Genomic DNA, 14728 nt, shown 5'->3' on the forward strand with positions numbered 1-14728 from the left:
CAAAAAAAAAAAATTAGGTTTCATTACCTAAAATAAACTGTTTCCCTCCTCGTGTATGCAACTATCCAGTTCAGCTTTGAATTTCCCAAGCTGTTGTAGCCTCAATTACCAATGGAGATAGCTTATTCATTATGAAAAACTTGCTGGTTAAAAGGAAACTCCCTACAATCCAGCCTAAATCCCTTTCACCATAATTTGAATTTATGGCTCCCTAGTTTTGAAATGGTGAAAATTTTGCCTTCATTCATTTCATTATTCCCTCTCAATCAGGGACTTCCCCTCTCCCCAAAAGTTCTTAGTTGTCAAGATCTGTAGATCTCACCAGACAGGTTGTCCACCTCTGGGCTCTTTCAAGAAGCTGGATGTCTGGGTTTTTTTTTTTTTTTTAGGTGCAGTCCTCATACTTGGACAGAGTATTCCAAGTGTGGTCTTATTTTGTACAATGGTATTGTTTGTTACCTTATCTTTATAAGCAAGTGCAACTATCAATAAACCATCAATAGGACAGGATGTGCTTTCCTTTCCACATGTTCATACTCTGATCATAGCTCTAAAATCCTTTTTCTTTCTCTACTTATTTTTAATTCAATTTCTTATTTTTTGGTTACTATTCCAAAAGTTTAAGAACCTTACATTAAAATATTGCTGCTACTTTTCTGACAATCCCTGAAGCCTTTTCCAAGTCATCCTGAAGGAGCACTGCTTTGAGGCTTATCATTAACCACTCTTCCAATCTTCACATCTTCTGCAATTTTTACATCACACAGTATTCCTTTGATGTCATTTAAGAAAATCAAACAATAGTGATCCAGAACCACTCCTTGAGGAACGCCACTTCTCACGTTAGACCAATATGAAGAGCAACCATTAATCATGCCTTCTACTTCCTTCCTTGTAGTTACCCTGAGATCCATTTTAGAAATTATCCATGAACCTAACTTTTTTTTTTTAGTTTACACAGGAAAAAAAACTCTTCCCATTTCACCCATCCATTCACTCCAAAATGTGGCCACTTCATCCTTGAATTTATTTAAGCTATCAACTTCCCCAATGACAGATGAAACTTTGTTCCAGCAATCAACTACCTGCTGGCTAAGGACAAATTTACACACATCTGTTCAACAACTGTCTTTCCTCAATTTGAGTTTATGAACCCTCAGGTTTGTAATTTGAACGAGAGGAAGAATCCCATCAGCATTGAGCCTGCTCAATTCATTCAAGGCCTTGTACACCTCAATCAGATTGCCTTACAGATGCCTAGTTTCCAGAAGCTACAATTTTCAGAACTTAGCATTAGTAGAGGCATATGATGCAAGAAAGCAAGCTTATTCAGCATCAGCCAAAAATAAAAAAAAAAAAACCCACTCCCATTTCACCCCTCTGTTCGTTCGAAATACCTGTCCAGTTGAGCTTTAAATTTGTTCAGGCTATCAACTTCAACAACAAGTGATGGAAGTCGGTTCCACCAACCAACCACCCGCTGGCCAGAGGCAAATTTCCGCACATCTATCCGACATCCGTCCTTCCTCAATTTGAATTTATGCCCTCTGAGGTGATTATTCTGAGCAAGATGAAGAATCCCATTGGCATTGAGCATGCTCAAACCATTCAAAGCCTTATACACCTCTATCAGATCACCTCGCCGGTGCCTAGTCTCCAGACTCTGTAATTTGCAAAACTTAAGCCTTTCTTCGTAAGAGCAACCCTTTGTGCCATTCACTAATCTTGTTGCCCTTCTCTGTACCCGTTCCAGCAGTTCTACATCCTTCTTGAAATGAGGCCTCCAGACCTGTATACAGTACTCAAGATGTGGCCTAACCATTGCCTTATACAAGGGAATAATCACCTCCTTATCCCTGCTAGAAAAATTCCTGTATATCATTGACAAGACACCATGAGCTACTCTTGCAGCTCGTCTGCACTGCTCAGAGAACTTCATATCTGCCTGCACAATTACCCCCAGGTCCTTTTCATTCTCCACCACTGTCAGTGTAGTACCGCAGAGTTGATACGTTGCTCTGGGGTTACTGTTTCCCATATGTAGTATTTTACATTTTTCAATGTTAAACTTCATTTGCCACCTCTCAGCCCATCTGTTCAACCTTTCCAGATCCTGTTGCAGCAGCATAGCGTCAGTAGTGTCCTTAACGACCCTGCCAACCTTTGTATCATCTGCAAACTTTGACATTAAGCTCAATATACTTTCATCCATATCATTGATAAATATACAGAACATCAATGGACCCAACACTGAACCCTGGGCGACTCCACTAATAACATTAGTCCACAAAGAGCAGTGTCCATTGATTTGCCACTTTCTGTCTTCTCATGAGGGACTAGTCAAATGATAGAGACAGACCTAGGATATGGAGTAAGGGACAAAACTATTGTTTTTGTACTAAACTTTTTTTTTTTTTTTTTTTTTTATCTGGATCCTTTGTCAGAATAGCAACAAGTGGTTTATTGGTGTGCTATTTATTAGGTTACAATGCAGTGGTTATTTTTCAAAATTAGCATACCCAATATACATTTTCAGTATTGCATTGTGAGGAAGGATGGCGCTGTGGAATTATCAGCTAGCTTCCATCACATAAACAAGTATGGCACTTAAGTGAGCATTAATGTGATAAAGCAATATCACCATAAGTTGGATGCAACAGTTTTAGTTGATTACATTTTTATCCTGCATGAAGCAAAATTTGATGTTCACTCATTGCTGTCTAATTATTTTACATTGATTGGCTATGAGAGGTGATACCAGATGTTCCTTTTCTTGAGCCTGAATCTACAGTATCTCATAAATAGCTTTTCAAGACTTTATCCCACCTAGTGGGAGCAATCTGAATATTCGTTTGGCTTTCAATCCAAAGAATTTTTGGATTTCAATCCATAGAACTAGAGGGAGTAATACTCTTGATCTGATTATCAGTATCTTCATGCATCAAGAATCTGCAGATAAAGGAACCACTAGGTGGCAGTGATCAGTGTGCTGAAGTGGGATTTACTCAAAGAGATAACTACCATCAAGGGTGAAGGAAAGGGTTTTTGCTTTCGTAAAGGTGACTACAATGGTCTGAGACCGTATTTAAATTCTATACTGTGAAACCAACTGATGATGTTACCAACAGCAAATTCAAAATGGGAAGCATTCAAAGAATTAATCTTGGAAGCTACTAGGCGTTTCATACCAACAAAGAAATATTGTTCAAGATTTATGCCTAAATGGATGTCAGATAAACTAATTAGACATGTGACAGAGAAGAAAAATGAATGGGAATACATATAAATTAACATATGACACAGAAGCCTGTGTTAGGTATAAGCTGGTCTGTAACCAAGTTACAAAGGAGGTTAGGCAGGCGAAGGCAGATTACGAAAAATCTTTGGCAAAGGATGCAAAGAAAAACAGCAAAGAGTTCTTTACTTATGTAAACTCTAGAAGAAAGGGGATGAATCAGATTGGTCCACTTGATATTGATGGTTCAACTGTTGATGATCCTGCTCAGGTAGCTAACAAACTAAATGAATATTTTGTATCTACATTAACACATGAGGAGTTATTCAGGGAGGGAAATGCCGGAGGTATATTCAACTCTGGCAGTAAGCTAGATAATCTTGTAAGAACTGCGAGTAAAGTAGAGGAGAAATTGTTGAAGATAAACATAAGAAAGGAACCTGGGGTGGATAGAATCTATCTAGTTATATTAAAGGAGGCGGCAAAGGAAGTAAGCAAACCCTTAGCCATAATTATGAGAACGTCCTTGGACCTGAGTTACCCATGGACTGGAGATGTGCAAATCTGACCCCAAACCACAAACGAGGATCAAAGGGAGACACAGGTAATTACAGACCTATTAGTTTGACTTCTGTTCCAGGGAAATTAATGGAGGCACTGGTTAAAGAAGCACTGCAGAATCATCTAGACAAGACTTCAGTTATAGCTCGGACACAGCATGGGTTTTTTAAGGGGAAGTCTTGTCTGACCAATTTGATTGAATACTATTATGTGATCACAAAGGAACTGTATGCAAAGAATAACTTTGATATCACATTTGGATCTTAGAAAGGCCTTTGATACTGTTGCACATGGAAGACTGCTGCACAAATTGAAGAAGTGCAGCATTCGAGGCAAATTGCTGCTATGGATAAAGGGATGGTTGAGTGTGAGAAGACAGAGTGGTAATCAATGAACACTGCTCTACATGGACTAATGTTATTAGTGGAGTCCCTCAGGGTTCAGTGTTGGATTCATTGTTGTTTTCTGTATTTATAAATGATATTGATGATGGTATATCAGGCTTAATGTCCAAGTTTGAAGATGACACGAAGGTTGGCAGAGTTGTTAATGACAGTATGCTGCTGCAACAGAATCTAGAAAAGTTGAGCAGATGGGCTGAGAGGAGGTAAATGAAGTTTAACATTGACAAATGTAAAGTACTACATATGGGAGGCAGTAACCCCAGAGTAACGTATCAACTTTGTGGTACTACACTGATAGTGGTAAAGAATGAAAAGGACCTGGGGGTAATTGTGCAGGCAGATATGAAGTTTTCTGAGCAGTGCAGACGGTCTGCAAGAGTAGCTCATGGTGTCTTGTCAATGAAGTTTTATATCGGAATACAGGAATTATTCTAGCATGAATAAGGAGGTGATTATCCCCTTGCATAAGGCCACACATTGAGTACTGTATACAGGTCCAGAGGCCTTATTTTAAGGATGTAGAGCTGTTGGAATGAGTACAGAGAAGGGCAGCAAGATTAGTGAATGGAACAAAGGGTTGCTCTTACGAAGAAAGGCTCAAGTTTTGCAGATTACAGTGTTTGGAGACTAGGCACCTGCGAGGTGATCTGATTGAGGTGTATAAAGCCTTGAATGGTTTGAGCATGCTCAATGCTGATGGGATTCTTGCTCAGAATAATCACCTGAGAGAGCATAAATTCAAATTGAGGAAAGACAGTCGTAAGATAGATGTGCGGAAATTTGCCTTTAGCAAGCAGGTAGTTGATTGGTGGAACAAGACTTCCATCTTTTGTTGTAGCAATTGATAGGCTGCGCTCGACAGGTATTTGAAACGAATGGAGGGGAGAAATCAGAGCTTGTGTTTATTTATTTTTTTGGCTGATGCTGCATAAGTTTGTTTTTTTGCATCTTGCGCCTCTGCTAATGCTAAAAAAAAATCCTCTCCCATTTCATCCCTGCATTTGTGCCAAATCCTGCCCAGCTTGGTCTTATTTATTTGGGCTATCAACTTCCAGAACAAAAGATGGAAGTCTGTTCCACAAATCAACCACCTGCTGGCTAAAGGCAAATTTCCACACATCCATTCTACAACTGTCTTTCCTCAGTTTGAATCTATGCCCCCTCAGGTTCTTAATCTGAGCAAGAGGAAGAATCACATCAGCATTCAGCTTGCTCAACCCATTCGCCGCCTTATACACCTCAATCAGATCACCTTGCAGGTGCCTACTCTCCGGGCACTGCAAATTGCAGAACTTAAGCCTTTCTTGGTAAGAGCACCCCTTTGTTCCCCCTCACCAATCTTGTTGCCCTTCTTTGTACTCGTTCTAACAACTCTACATCCTTCCTTAAAATGAGGCCTCCAGACCTGTACACAGAACTCTAGGTGTGGCCTGACCATTGCCTTGTATAATGGGATAATCACCTCTATGTCCCTGCTAGCAAAATTCCTTTATATCATTGATAATACTCAATGACCTGCCCTTGCCACCTGTCTGCACTGCTCAGCAAACTTCATATTTGACTGCACAATTACACCCAGTTCATTTTCACGTTCCACTTCCCTGAGTGTAGTACCACACAGTTGGTACTTTTTCTTGGGTTATTGCTACCCATATGCAGCACTTTGCATTTGTCAATGTTAAACTTCGGTTGCCACTTTTTAGCCCGTTTTCCCAACTTTGTCTAGATCCAGTTGGAGTAGCATACTGTTTTTACTGTCGTTAACAATCGGGCAACCTTTGTATCATCTGCAAACTAGGACGTTAATCCTGATATACCTTCATCAATATCATTGATAAATACACAAAACAATGGTCCCAGCACCCAAACCCTTGGGAATCCCACTAATAACATTTGTCCATGAAGAGCAGTGTCCATTGATTACCACTCTCTGTCATCTCCCACTCAACCATCCCTCTATCCATTGTAACAACTTACCCTTAATGCCATACCGCTCGAATTTATGCAGCAGTCTTCCATGTGCAACAGTATCAAAAGCTTTCCTGAAATCCAAGCAGATGATATCAAAATTATTTTTCACATTTTTTCTTTATGACCACATCATAGTATCCAATCAAGTAACCCATGCTGTGTCTTAACTATTACTGCAGTTTTGTCTAGATCATCCTGCAATGCTTCTTTAACCAGAGACTCCATTATTTTCCCCGGAACAAAAGTTAAAATAACAGGTCTATAGTTACTTGTGTCACATTTTGAACCCCCTTTGTGAATTGGTGATACATTTGCACTCCTCCAGTCCATAGGGACCTCCCCTAACCACAAGGAAGCTCTCATAATTATGGCTAAGGGTATGCTTACTTCCTTTGCTACCTCCTTTAATATAACTGGATAGATCCTGTCCACCCCAGGTGCCTTTCTTATGTTTAACTTCAACAATTTCTCCTCCACTTTGCTCTGTTATTACAAAATCACTTACCTCCTTTAGAGTTTGATAAACTTCTGGCATTCCCCTCATTGAATAACTCCTCATGCATGAATGTAGATGCAAAATACTCATTCAGTTTATCAGCTACCTGAGCATGATCATCAATAGTCAACCCTTCTGTATTAAGTGGTCCGATCTGATTCATCCCTTTCCTTCTAGAGTTTACATAAGTAAAGAACTCTGCTGTTTTTCTTTGCATCTTTTGCCAAAGATTTCTCGTAATTTGCCTTCGCCTGCCTAACTCCTTTTGTAACTTGATTACAGACCAGGTTATATCTATCATAGGCTTGTGTCATATGTTAATTTATATGTATCCCATGCATTTTTATTCTCTGTCACATGTCTAATTAGTTTAAGTAATTCTCATATCAGTACATTGTGATCACTCTCATTCCTTTATGTGCAAATTCTTAATGCGTGAATAATCACTCTTGATAATCAAATCAAGAGTATTACTCCCTCTGGTCGCTCTGAAACATGCTGCTATACAAAACAGTCATCCAAAAAAAGTCATGCTAGTGTGCAAGTGACCAACCCACAAGTTCCAGTCAATATCTGGGAAGTTAAAATCCCTCATTATAAGACATTCTGATTTACTGGCCTACTATTTATCTGCATAATTTCTCATTATACTGATCAAGTTCATTAGGCCTATAACACACGCCTACTGTTATTTTTCCTTCCTTGTGCGTATATCACAACAAACAGACTCAACATTGCATTGTCCACCAATTGGTGGACAGTGCAATGTAAAACATCAATTGGGTGCACTTCCTTAGATTTTGTTTCTTAACTAGCAGCATAACCAATCCTCCCTTCCTGTCCAGTCTATCCTTTCTGTACACATTGTACTCCCCAAATTCCAATTCTGCACTGCTTATACCTGTGTGACACCACATCTCTGATATCCCAAAAATATCTGCCTTTGATGTCTTGACTAGCACTTCAAGCTCATCAAATTTATTAACTATACTCCTAGCATTGGTGTACATGCAAGTATACATGCACCTGTTTCTACTCTTAGTTACCCTAACACGGCCCATGTATTTATTTGTTTCCATGCTGCTGCTCATTCCAGTAGAAACAGTGCAAGAATCACTTTTGCCTCTGCCTGTGGCCACTGTTAACCTTTTAGTCTGTGTATCCTACCCAAGCTAGCAGGGCGCCTCCGTAGCCAGGTGGGAAGGAGCAGCAGTGCATAGCACACCACGCTTCTTGATTAGACCGGGGTTCGAGCCTGTCGCTACCAAATACGGAGGATGCGGAAAGGTCAGGGAATGACCACCGCATATCCCGGAGCAATATGGCCTTAGTTGCTAATGCTCCTAAAACCAAACAACAACAACCAAGCTAGCAGTTTTCCAACTCGCCTAACACTGCCTCAATAGCATCAGCAAATATTCTTTCACTCTTTCTATTTAAGTGTACCCCCATCCTTGTAGAAGCAGTCTCTCATGTCAACAAGTACAAACCATGCTAAAAAAATTCTACACCTTGCACAATCTCTCTCCAGGGCTGAATTGATTGGCAAGGCTCTCATCATATACTCCCTCCTATCGTGTCTGGGCAGAATTGCAGACACTTTTGCATTCAACCCTAATTAGCAACTTTTCAACATTGACCTGTACTTGAGTAAATATACAGATCTCTTACTCTTAATGTCATTAGTTCCAGTGTGTACAAGAATATTACTTTTTTTTTTTTTGCCCTTAAAAGATATCTGCTCTACAATGTCATCACCTTTTGCCCCTTGCAAACATACCCTGGTCTTGTTCCATCTTATCCTTTTTGTATAGTATATTCCTCATCTCCCTGACAATAGTCACCAACAATAACTGGTTTCTTTGGGACCAGTGCATTCTGCCTTGGAGATTGCCTGTGTGTGTGTTGCCTGATGCACAGGAGTCAGCTCTGCCATTGAGCTGGGCAGCTGAGAGCTTGATGGGCCCCTTATATTAATTTCTTTGAGGGCATTTACCCTGCACTTCAAGCTCTCATAGATGCCCATCAGAACACAAAGTTCAGGCCTAATTTCTCGACATTCTAGGCATCTAGCACATACAAAGACATCCTCCTCCTTGGCTAGATCGTGTCCCGTTTTTTAGAAAGTTCAGCAAACATTTTTCACGTTTCACAGTTTTTGAGACTGTGATGCATTGGAGAATTGCCCCCTTCGTTTCTTCCCCGAGTCACAGTACTCTTGCTAGTCTGTGATTTTTGCTTCGCAGTTCTAGTCTGGGTCATGAATTCTGTTTAAAAACAGTGTAATTAACGATGAAATTTAATAAGGCTAATAAATATTTTTGATTAATTGATAATACTATACTAAGCTAACAGATTCCTAATACAGTGTTTCATATTACGTTATCTAGTTTTACGTTATACCTTACGCTGTCAGTTTGAGATATATAAGTTGCGTTGTTTCTTATTGATTACAATATGGCAGCTAGTTCAACAATATCTCAGCAATAATGACAATGTTAATGGGAATTTATTAATTATGATAATTTATGCAACAAGAACTTTTTTTTTTTTTTAATCTGTCTTTTCATATTTTATAGGAGAATGCCACTGAAAATGTAAAGGAAATTGAATCAGCTGACCCAGTTGCAAAAACATATAAAATAAAGTAAGAAAATTTTAAAAACCTGAATGCAAATAAAATGCTAACTCATTTGCTTAACTTTCAGTATCCTATTACCAGTTTTGAACTGCATGTAAATAAGCAAAAAATCCTAAATTTCGTTGCTAAGTATTATGTCATGATTTGATTTCATCAGATTTTGACAGGGTTTTTTTTTTTTTTTTTTTATTGTTAAAAATTGACTCTTCAAATAGTGAACAGCAAACAGTCACATAAATTACGTGACTGTTACTGTCTTCATTTACAAGTAAAACTTTTTTCATTTATAAATAAACTATAGGGTTGTCCAAAAAAGTAACTGAAATAATTGAAACTTACCTTTTTAAAATATTTCAGTTCCCTTTTTTTTTGTTAATACCTGTTGTGTTTTTTTTTTTTTTTTTTTTTTTTTTTGCTTTCCAGCTATATGTAAATACAGCAGTAACTTGGAAATGTTGTTATAAGCCTGATGGTATATAAATAGGTTTGGGGGGAGCAGAATGAATGCCCTCCCTACAGAAAACTTGATTGTGGATAAGTTGTTCTGTGATTGTTGCTTTATTTACTTAAATTTTGAGTTTACTATTACATTTTTTCTGCTTGAAACAGTAAAAAAAAACTGATGCTAGAATGAAAAAAGCTTTAATATTTATATTTGCAAAATATTATTTCAGTTATTGCCTTGAGCATTATTGAAATAATATTTCAATAAAATTATTGACATTATATTAATTTTTTTTTTATTCATTTATTTTATGCATTTGAACTATTTGCTACCAATTCTTTTATTACATTCTTTTAAATTCTATACCATCAAATCATTGTCCTTTTTAGCATAAATTTGAGTTTGGGGAATAAATATTCTTGGGGAGATAAATGAAGAGAATTTGGGGGGGGGCATAGCTCCACAATTCATGCTTTGTCAAAAACTTCATGATAATTAGTGCAGAATGCTGCCCAGTATTGTTGTAGTAGGAACCAGCATCCTTTTTCTCAATTTTTGAAGCCTTGCTCAGTGAATTTTTTTAACCAAATGATCCAAAACTTTTGCATAGTAGCTCCACAATTCATGCTTTGTCAAAAACTTCATGATAATTAGTGCAGAATGCTGCCCAGTATTGTTGTAGTAGGAACCAGCATCCTTTTTCTCAATTTTTGAAGCCTTGCTCAGTGAATTTTTTTAACCAAATGATCCAAAACTTTTGCATAGTACTCCTTATTTGTCTTATCTGGTAGAACAGAAATTTCATTGTGAGAAATTACTTTGCTCTCAAAGAAAATAATTAACATCACTTGGGTTTTTGATTTTTGTAAACTTTTTTTTTTCTCCTTTGTATGTATCTCTTGGAGAGAATACTATTCACCATTTCATGCTTTGTACCTTTATTTGTGGATCATATTAGAAACATTACTTCTCACCTCTTACAATCGAAATCAGTCTTTTAGTCTGAGCAGGGTTTTTTTTTTTTTTCCCATCAGCTAAATTGTCCCAATTTGCCACGCACTGCAAAAAATCAAAAACCAACCAGTCAAACTTGTGTAGAGCAAACTTAATTCAGACCTTTGAATTGCCAAAATCTGTCAGAATTGCATGAATTGTTTCTCTTAATGTGAAATTGCTCCTCCAACATTCAGTCATTAGATGATCAGACTACAATCAACATGTGAACTTTTCCAACTGTTCATGGGGTTTCAAATATTGTTAATGTTCATGGCACTCTTCATCTTTCTGATCCTGATCCTGATCCCTATCCCAAAATACTGCAAACAAGTAAAAAAATAAGAGCAAGGTTTTAAAACTATATTAGGTTTCATTTGCACTTTTCCCAACTTGAAACAAAATTTAATGTTCTCTCTTTGTTCCATAACTTAACTTGCTAGCAATGCTTTAACCAACGATAACAGATCTAACATGACTATGAAATGCAAATGGCCCTGTAGAGGAAAGCATTTGTGTAGGTCAACTGCCATGGTACATTGCATCATGGTCCTGCATATTTTGACAAGCACGTAGTGGAATCAGCCCTGGAACTCAATTCTCAAACCTTGTATTAATCCTTTCATAAATTAATGTTTTTATTCATATTATTTATTTTTAATTCACAAATTAATTTTCTTAAATAATAAATTGGGTTTATCTTTTATACTCCCCACACAACTTTTCAGATTCTGGATAGCTACTGCTTGAATATTTGTCATTCATTCAAAGTTTACATTTTTAAAAATCTTCCCTCCCTCCCTACTAGTGATAGATTTATATACAGTTTTAATTTACTGAATGTTTTTAATGATTAATCTTAAATCTCATATTTCACAATGAAAAAATGAATTTTTGTTATGGATTCTTACAGGCATGATTGGTATCAGACAGATGCTGCTATTATAATTTCAATTATGGTTAAGCAAATAAAACCTGAGAATGTAAGGATAGAATTCACAAAAGAAACGGTAGGTTTTTCTTTCATTTTCATATAAGACAATAATAATGAATGGAGCTATAATTTAATGTGATAAAATTTTTGTAACCCTATAAGACAGCCTCCATAGCTGGGTGGTTAGGAGCGGAGTGCAGTAGCACACTGCTCTTTGAGTAGACTGGGATTCAAGCCCCTGACTACTAAATACGGTCAATCTGCCAACCTGCACTGGACCAGATTATGATCCATTTCTCTCAACATGACTTGTTGAGGAGCCTTCCATCCTGCAGCAGATTGACAAGGGCTGCAGATTTATGCTGAAGCTTACTCAAATTACAGTATTGATTAGCTGTTTGAATGAAACGTTGACTAATTATCTGAAGTGTACTGACCAATTATTTACTTAATTGGTCACATGGGTGTTTTGCTATCACCCCACTTTTTTTTTTTTTCTTCACCTGAAAACTATTCATTCTGTTTGGAAGCACTTACAGCTGTCCAAAAATTTTTTTTTTTTTTTTTTTTTTTTTTTTCCTACAGTTTCTCTATTAAAAATAACTATAAAAATGTAAATGTAGCAGTTTCTTTTGTTATTTCATGTGATTGACATTAGACTAGTTACAGAATATTACAAAAGTACTTGTACAGAGCAAGAAAGAAAAGCTACCTTTCTTTATTTCTCATATTTCTTTTACTAACACTTACTACTTTACGCTTGGTCACACCGGGCACTGCTCCTGCCTCCCCGTGGCGGGGCCGGAAATCTTGGCAGAAAAGCTAATCTGCCAAGGGCCAAAAGGAGCAAGCATGGACCAAAATACATTTCCGCCTCTAGAGCCGACAAGCTCTCGGCCAGAGTCAGACCCTGACCATAACACGTCGCAACCCAAGAGGTTGAAAACCACTTCCTCAGCGACAAATTGTCCTGCATTTCTTATAATGCACTCTCTTGCAGATCAGCCTCTCAGTAAGCTCTCTCCGTTCCTTATCCAGAAACACCTGGAAAGTTTGGCAGGATCTCCTAAGACAGTCAAGAGATTACAATCAGGCGACCTGCTATTGGAAACAGCGAACAGTAGACATTCAGAGAAACTTCTAAAACTTACAAGTTTTGCTGGAATTCCAGTAAAGGTTTCTTCCCATGCCACCCTAAATACATCTAAGGGTGTTATATCCAGCTGGGATCTATTGAATGTCACGGAAGAGGAGTTAACACAAGAGCTTCAAGATCAGAATGTCATTGCTGTGAAAAGAATTATGGTGAAAAGAGAAAATATACTCACACCTACAAGGAATATTATTCTAACTTTTAACACGCCAAATCTACCACCATCGATAAAGGCAGGCTACCTACTCTGCCGCATTAGACCATATATTCCTAACCCATTGAGATGTTTTAAGTGCCAGAAGTATGGCCACTCTCAAACGGCGTGCAGAGGAAACCAGGTTTGTCCTAATTGTGGGTCCGCTGACCACACCCAAAGTGACTGCTTGGCAAAAGAAATGACTTGTCCCAACTGTAAGAGAAACCATCCTGCCTACTCAAGGACGTGCGACAGATGGAAAACTGAAAAGCAAATCGTTAAATATAAGATAGAAAATAAAGTGAGCTTTCAGGAAGCACGGAAATTAATTGCTCCCAGTATGAATAAACGTACATACGCCAATATTGCGCAAAAATATCAATCAGTAGCCACCCAAACCGATGTTACAGTCCCTTCTACCACCTCAATCTCTGACTGGGCTCGGACTGTTCTCTCTCAGCAACAGTCCAATGTCCCGAAACAGTTGAACCAGGCAAGTAATACTGCACTTACAGTACCAGCTACAACTCCTTCTCCTCCCCCAGTGATTTCTTCTATATCGAATATTCGTAACTCAAATTTAAAAAAGAATATCCAAGAAACGTCTATGGATACTATTGACTCAACCAGACAGGAAGAACCGATCTTAGAAATATATGTGGAAGAAGAAATGGACACCGGTCGACCATTATTCCCAAAAAAAGACAAACCAAGGCCTGAACGTCACAAGACAGTCACATTAAAAAAACAGTCAGAAGCAGCTTCTTCTACTAAACATCAGTAATGCCTTACATTCTCCAATGGAATTGTAGAGGATTTCGTAGCAACCTTAATGATATTCAAGCCTTAATTAACCGCTACTCTCCAGTTGGTTTCTGTATACAGGAAACCTATCTAACTCCGCAAATTTCCACCAACATAAAGAACTATGCCATCTATCGGCACGATCGTAATAATTCAAATACTGCCCGTGGGGGCGTGGCCATCTTAGTTAATTCAAATATCCCGACCAAGCAAATTGTTTTGCAAACTACAATTGAAGTTGTCGCCGTACGTTTGATAACACAGATTGCTTTAACACTGGTATCACTCTATCTGCCACCAAGTCATACCTTCTCTTACCAGGATCTTGAAAACCTGCTAATGCAACTAGTACCCCCTGTTTGTCTCTTGGGTGATTTCAATGGCCACAACCCCTTATGGGGATCGACAAAATTAGATATACATGGCTGCTTAATTGAAACGTTTCTGGATAAGGAAAACCTTACTGTTCTTAATACTGGTGCACCTACTCACATACAACTACCAAGTGGACAAACCTCTGCAATCGATCTATCAATATGCTCCCCGATTCTGTTTCCAATTATAGAATGGTCTGTTATGGACGATCCCATGGGCAGTGACCATTTTCCGATTATTTGTGATCTGCTCACTGCACAGCCACCATTAGTCATACCCTGCAGGAAATGGAAGTTCTCTCAAGCCAACTGGGTCAAATTTCAATCAGTTGTCACCTTGGATGAACAATATATACGAACACAGTCAATAGATGAAGCCACAGATTATATCACTTCACATATAATCTCTGCAGCTAAATGTTCAATTCCATTGTCAAATCCCCAATCCCGACGGCACCTTAACTATTGGTGGAATCAAGAATGCACAATAGCTAAGAAGTTAAAAAATAAAGCGTGGAATT

The 14728-nt window shown here is 38.1% G+C and overlaps 1 protein-coding gene across 1 annotated transcript in view; it reads left to right on the forward strand.

The window, feature by feature from the left end:
* The window catches only part of Sgt1 (suppressor of G2 allele of skp1), a 131750-nt gene that overhangs the window by 69034 nt on the left and 47988 nt on the right, over positions 1-14728 (forward strand). The window contains exons 7-8 of the mRNA XM_090379074.1: positions 9247-9314; positions 11660-11756. Coding sequence (XP_090235200.1) covers positions 9247-9314; positions 11660-11756 — 165 coding nt within the window. The remainder of the gene's footprint in view (positions 1-9246; positions 9315-11659; positions 11757-14728) is intronic.

This window comes from Mastigoproctus giganteus, chromosome 1, assembly GCF_048544385.1.
Source record: "Mastigoproctus giganteus isolate SK-2022 chromosome 1, ASM4854438v1, whole genome shotgun sequence".
NCBI classification, from domain to species: Eukaryota; Metazoa; Arthropoda; class Arachnida; order Uropygi; family Thelyphonidae; genus Mastigoproctus; species Mastigoproctus giganteus.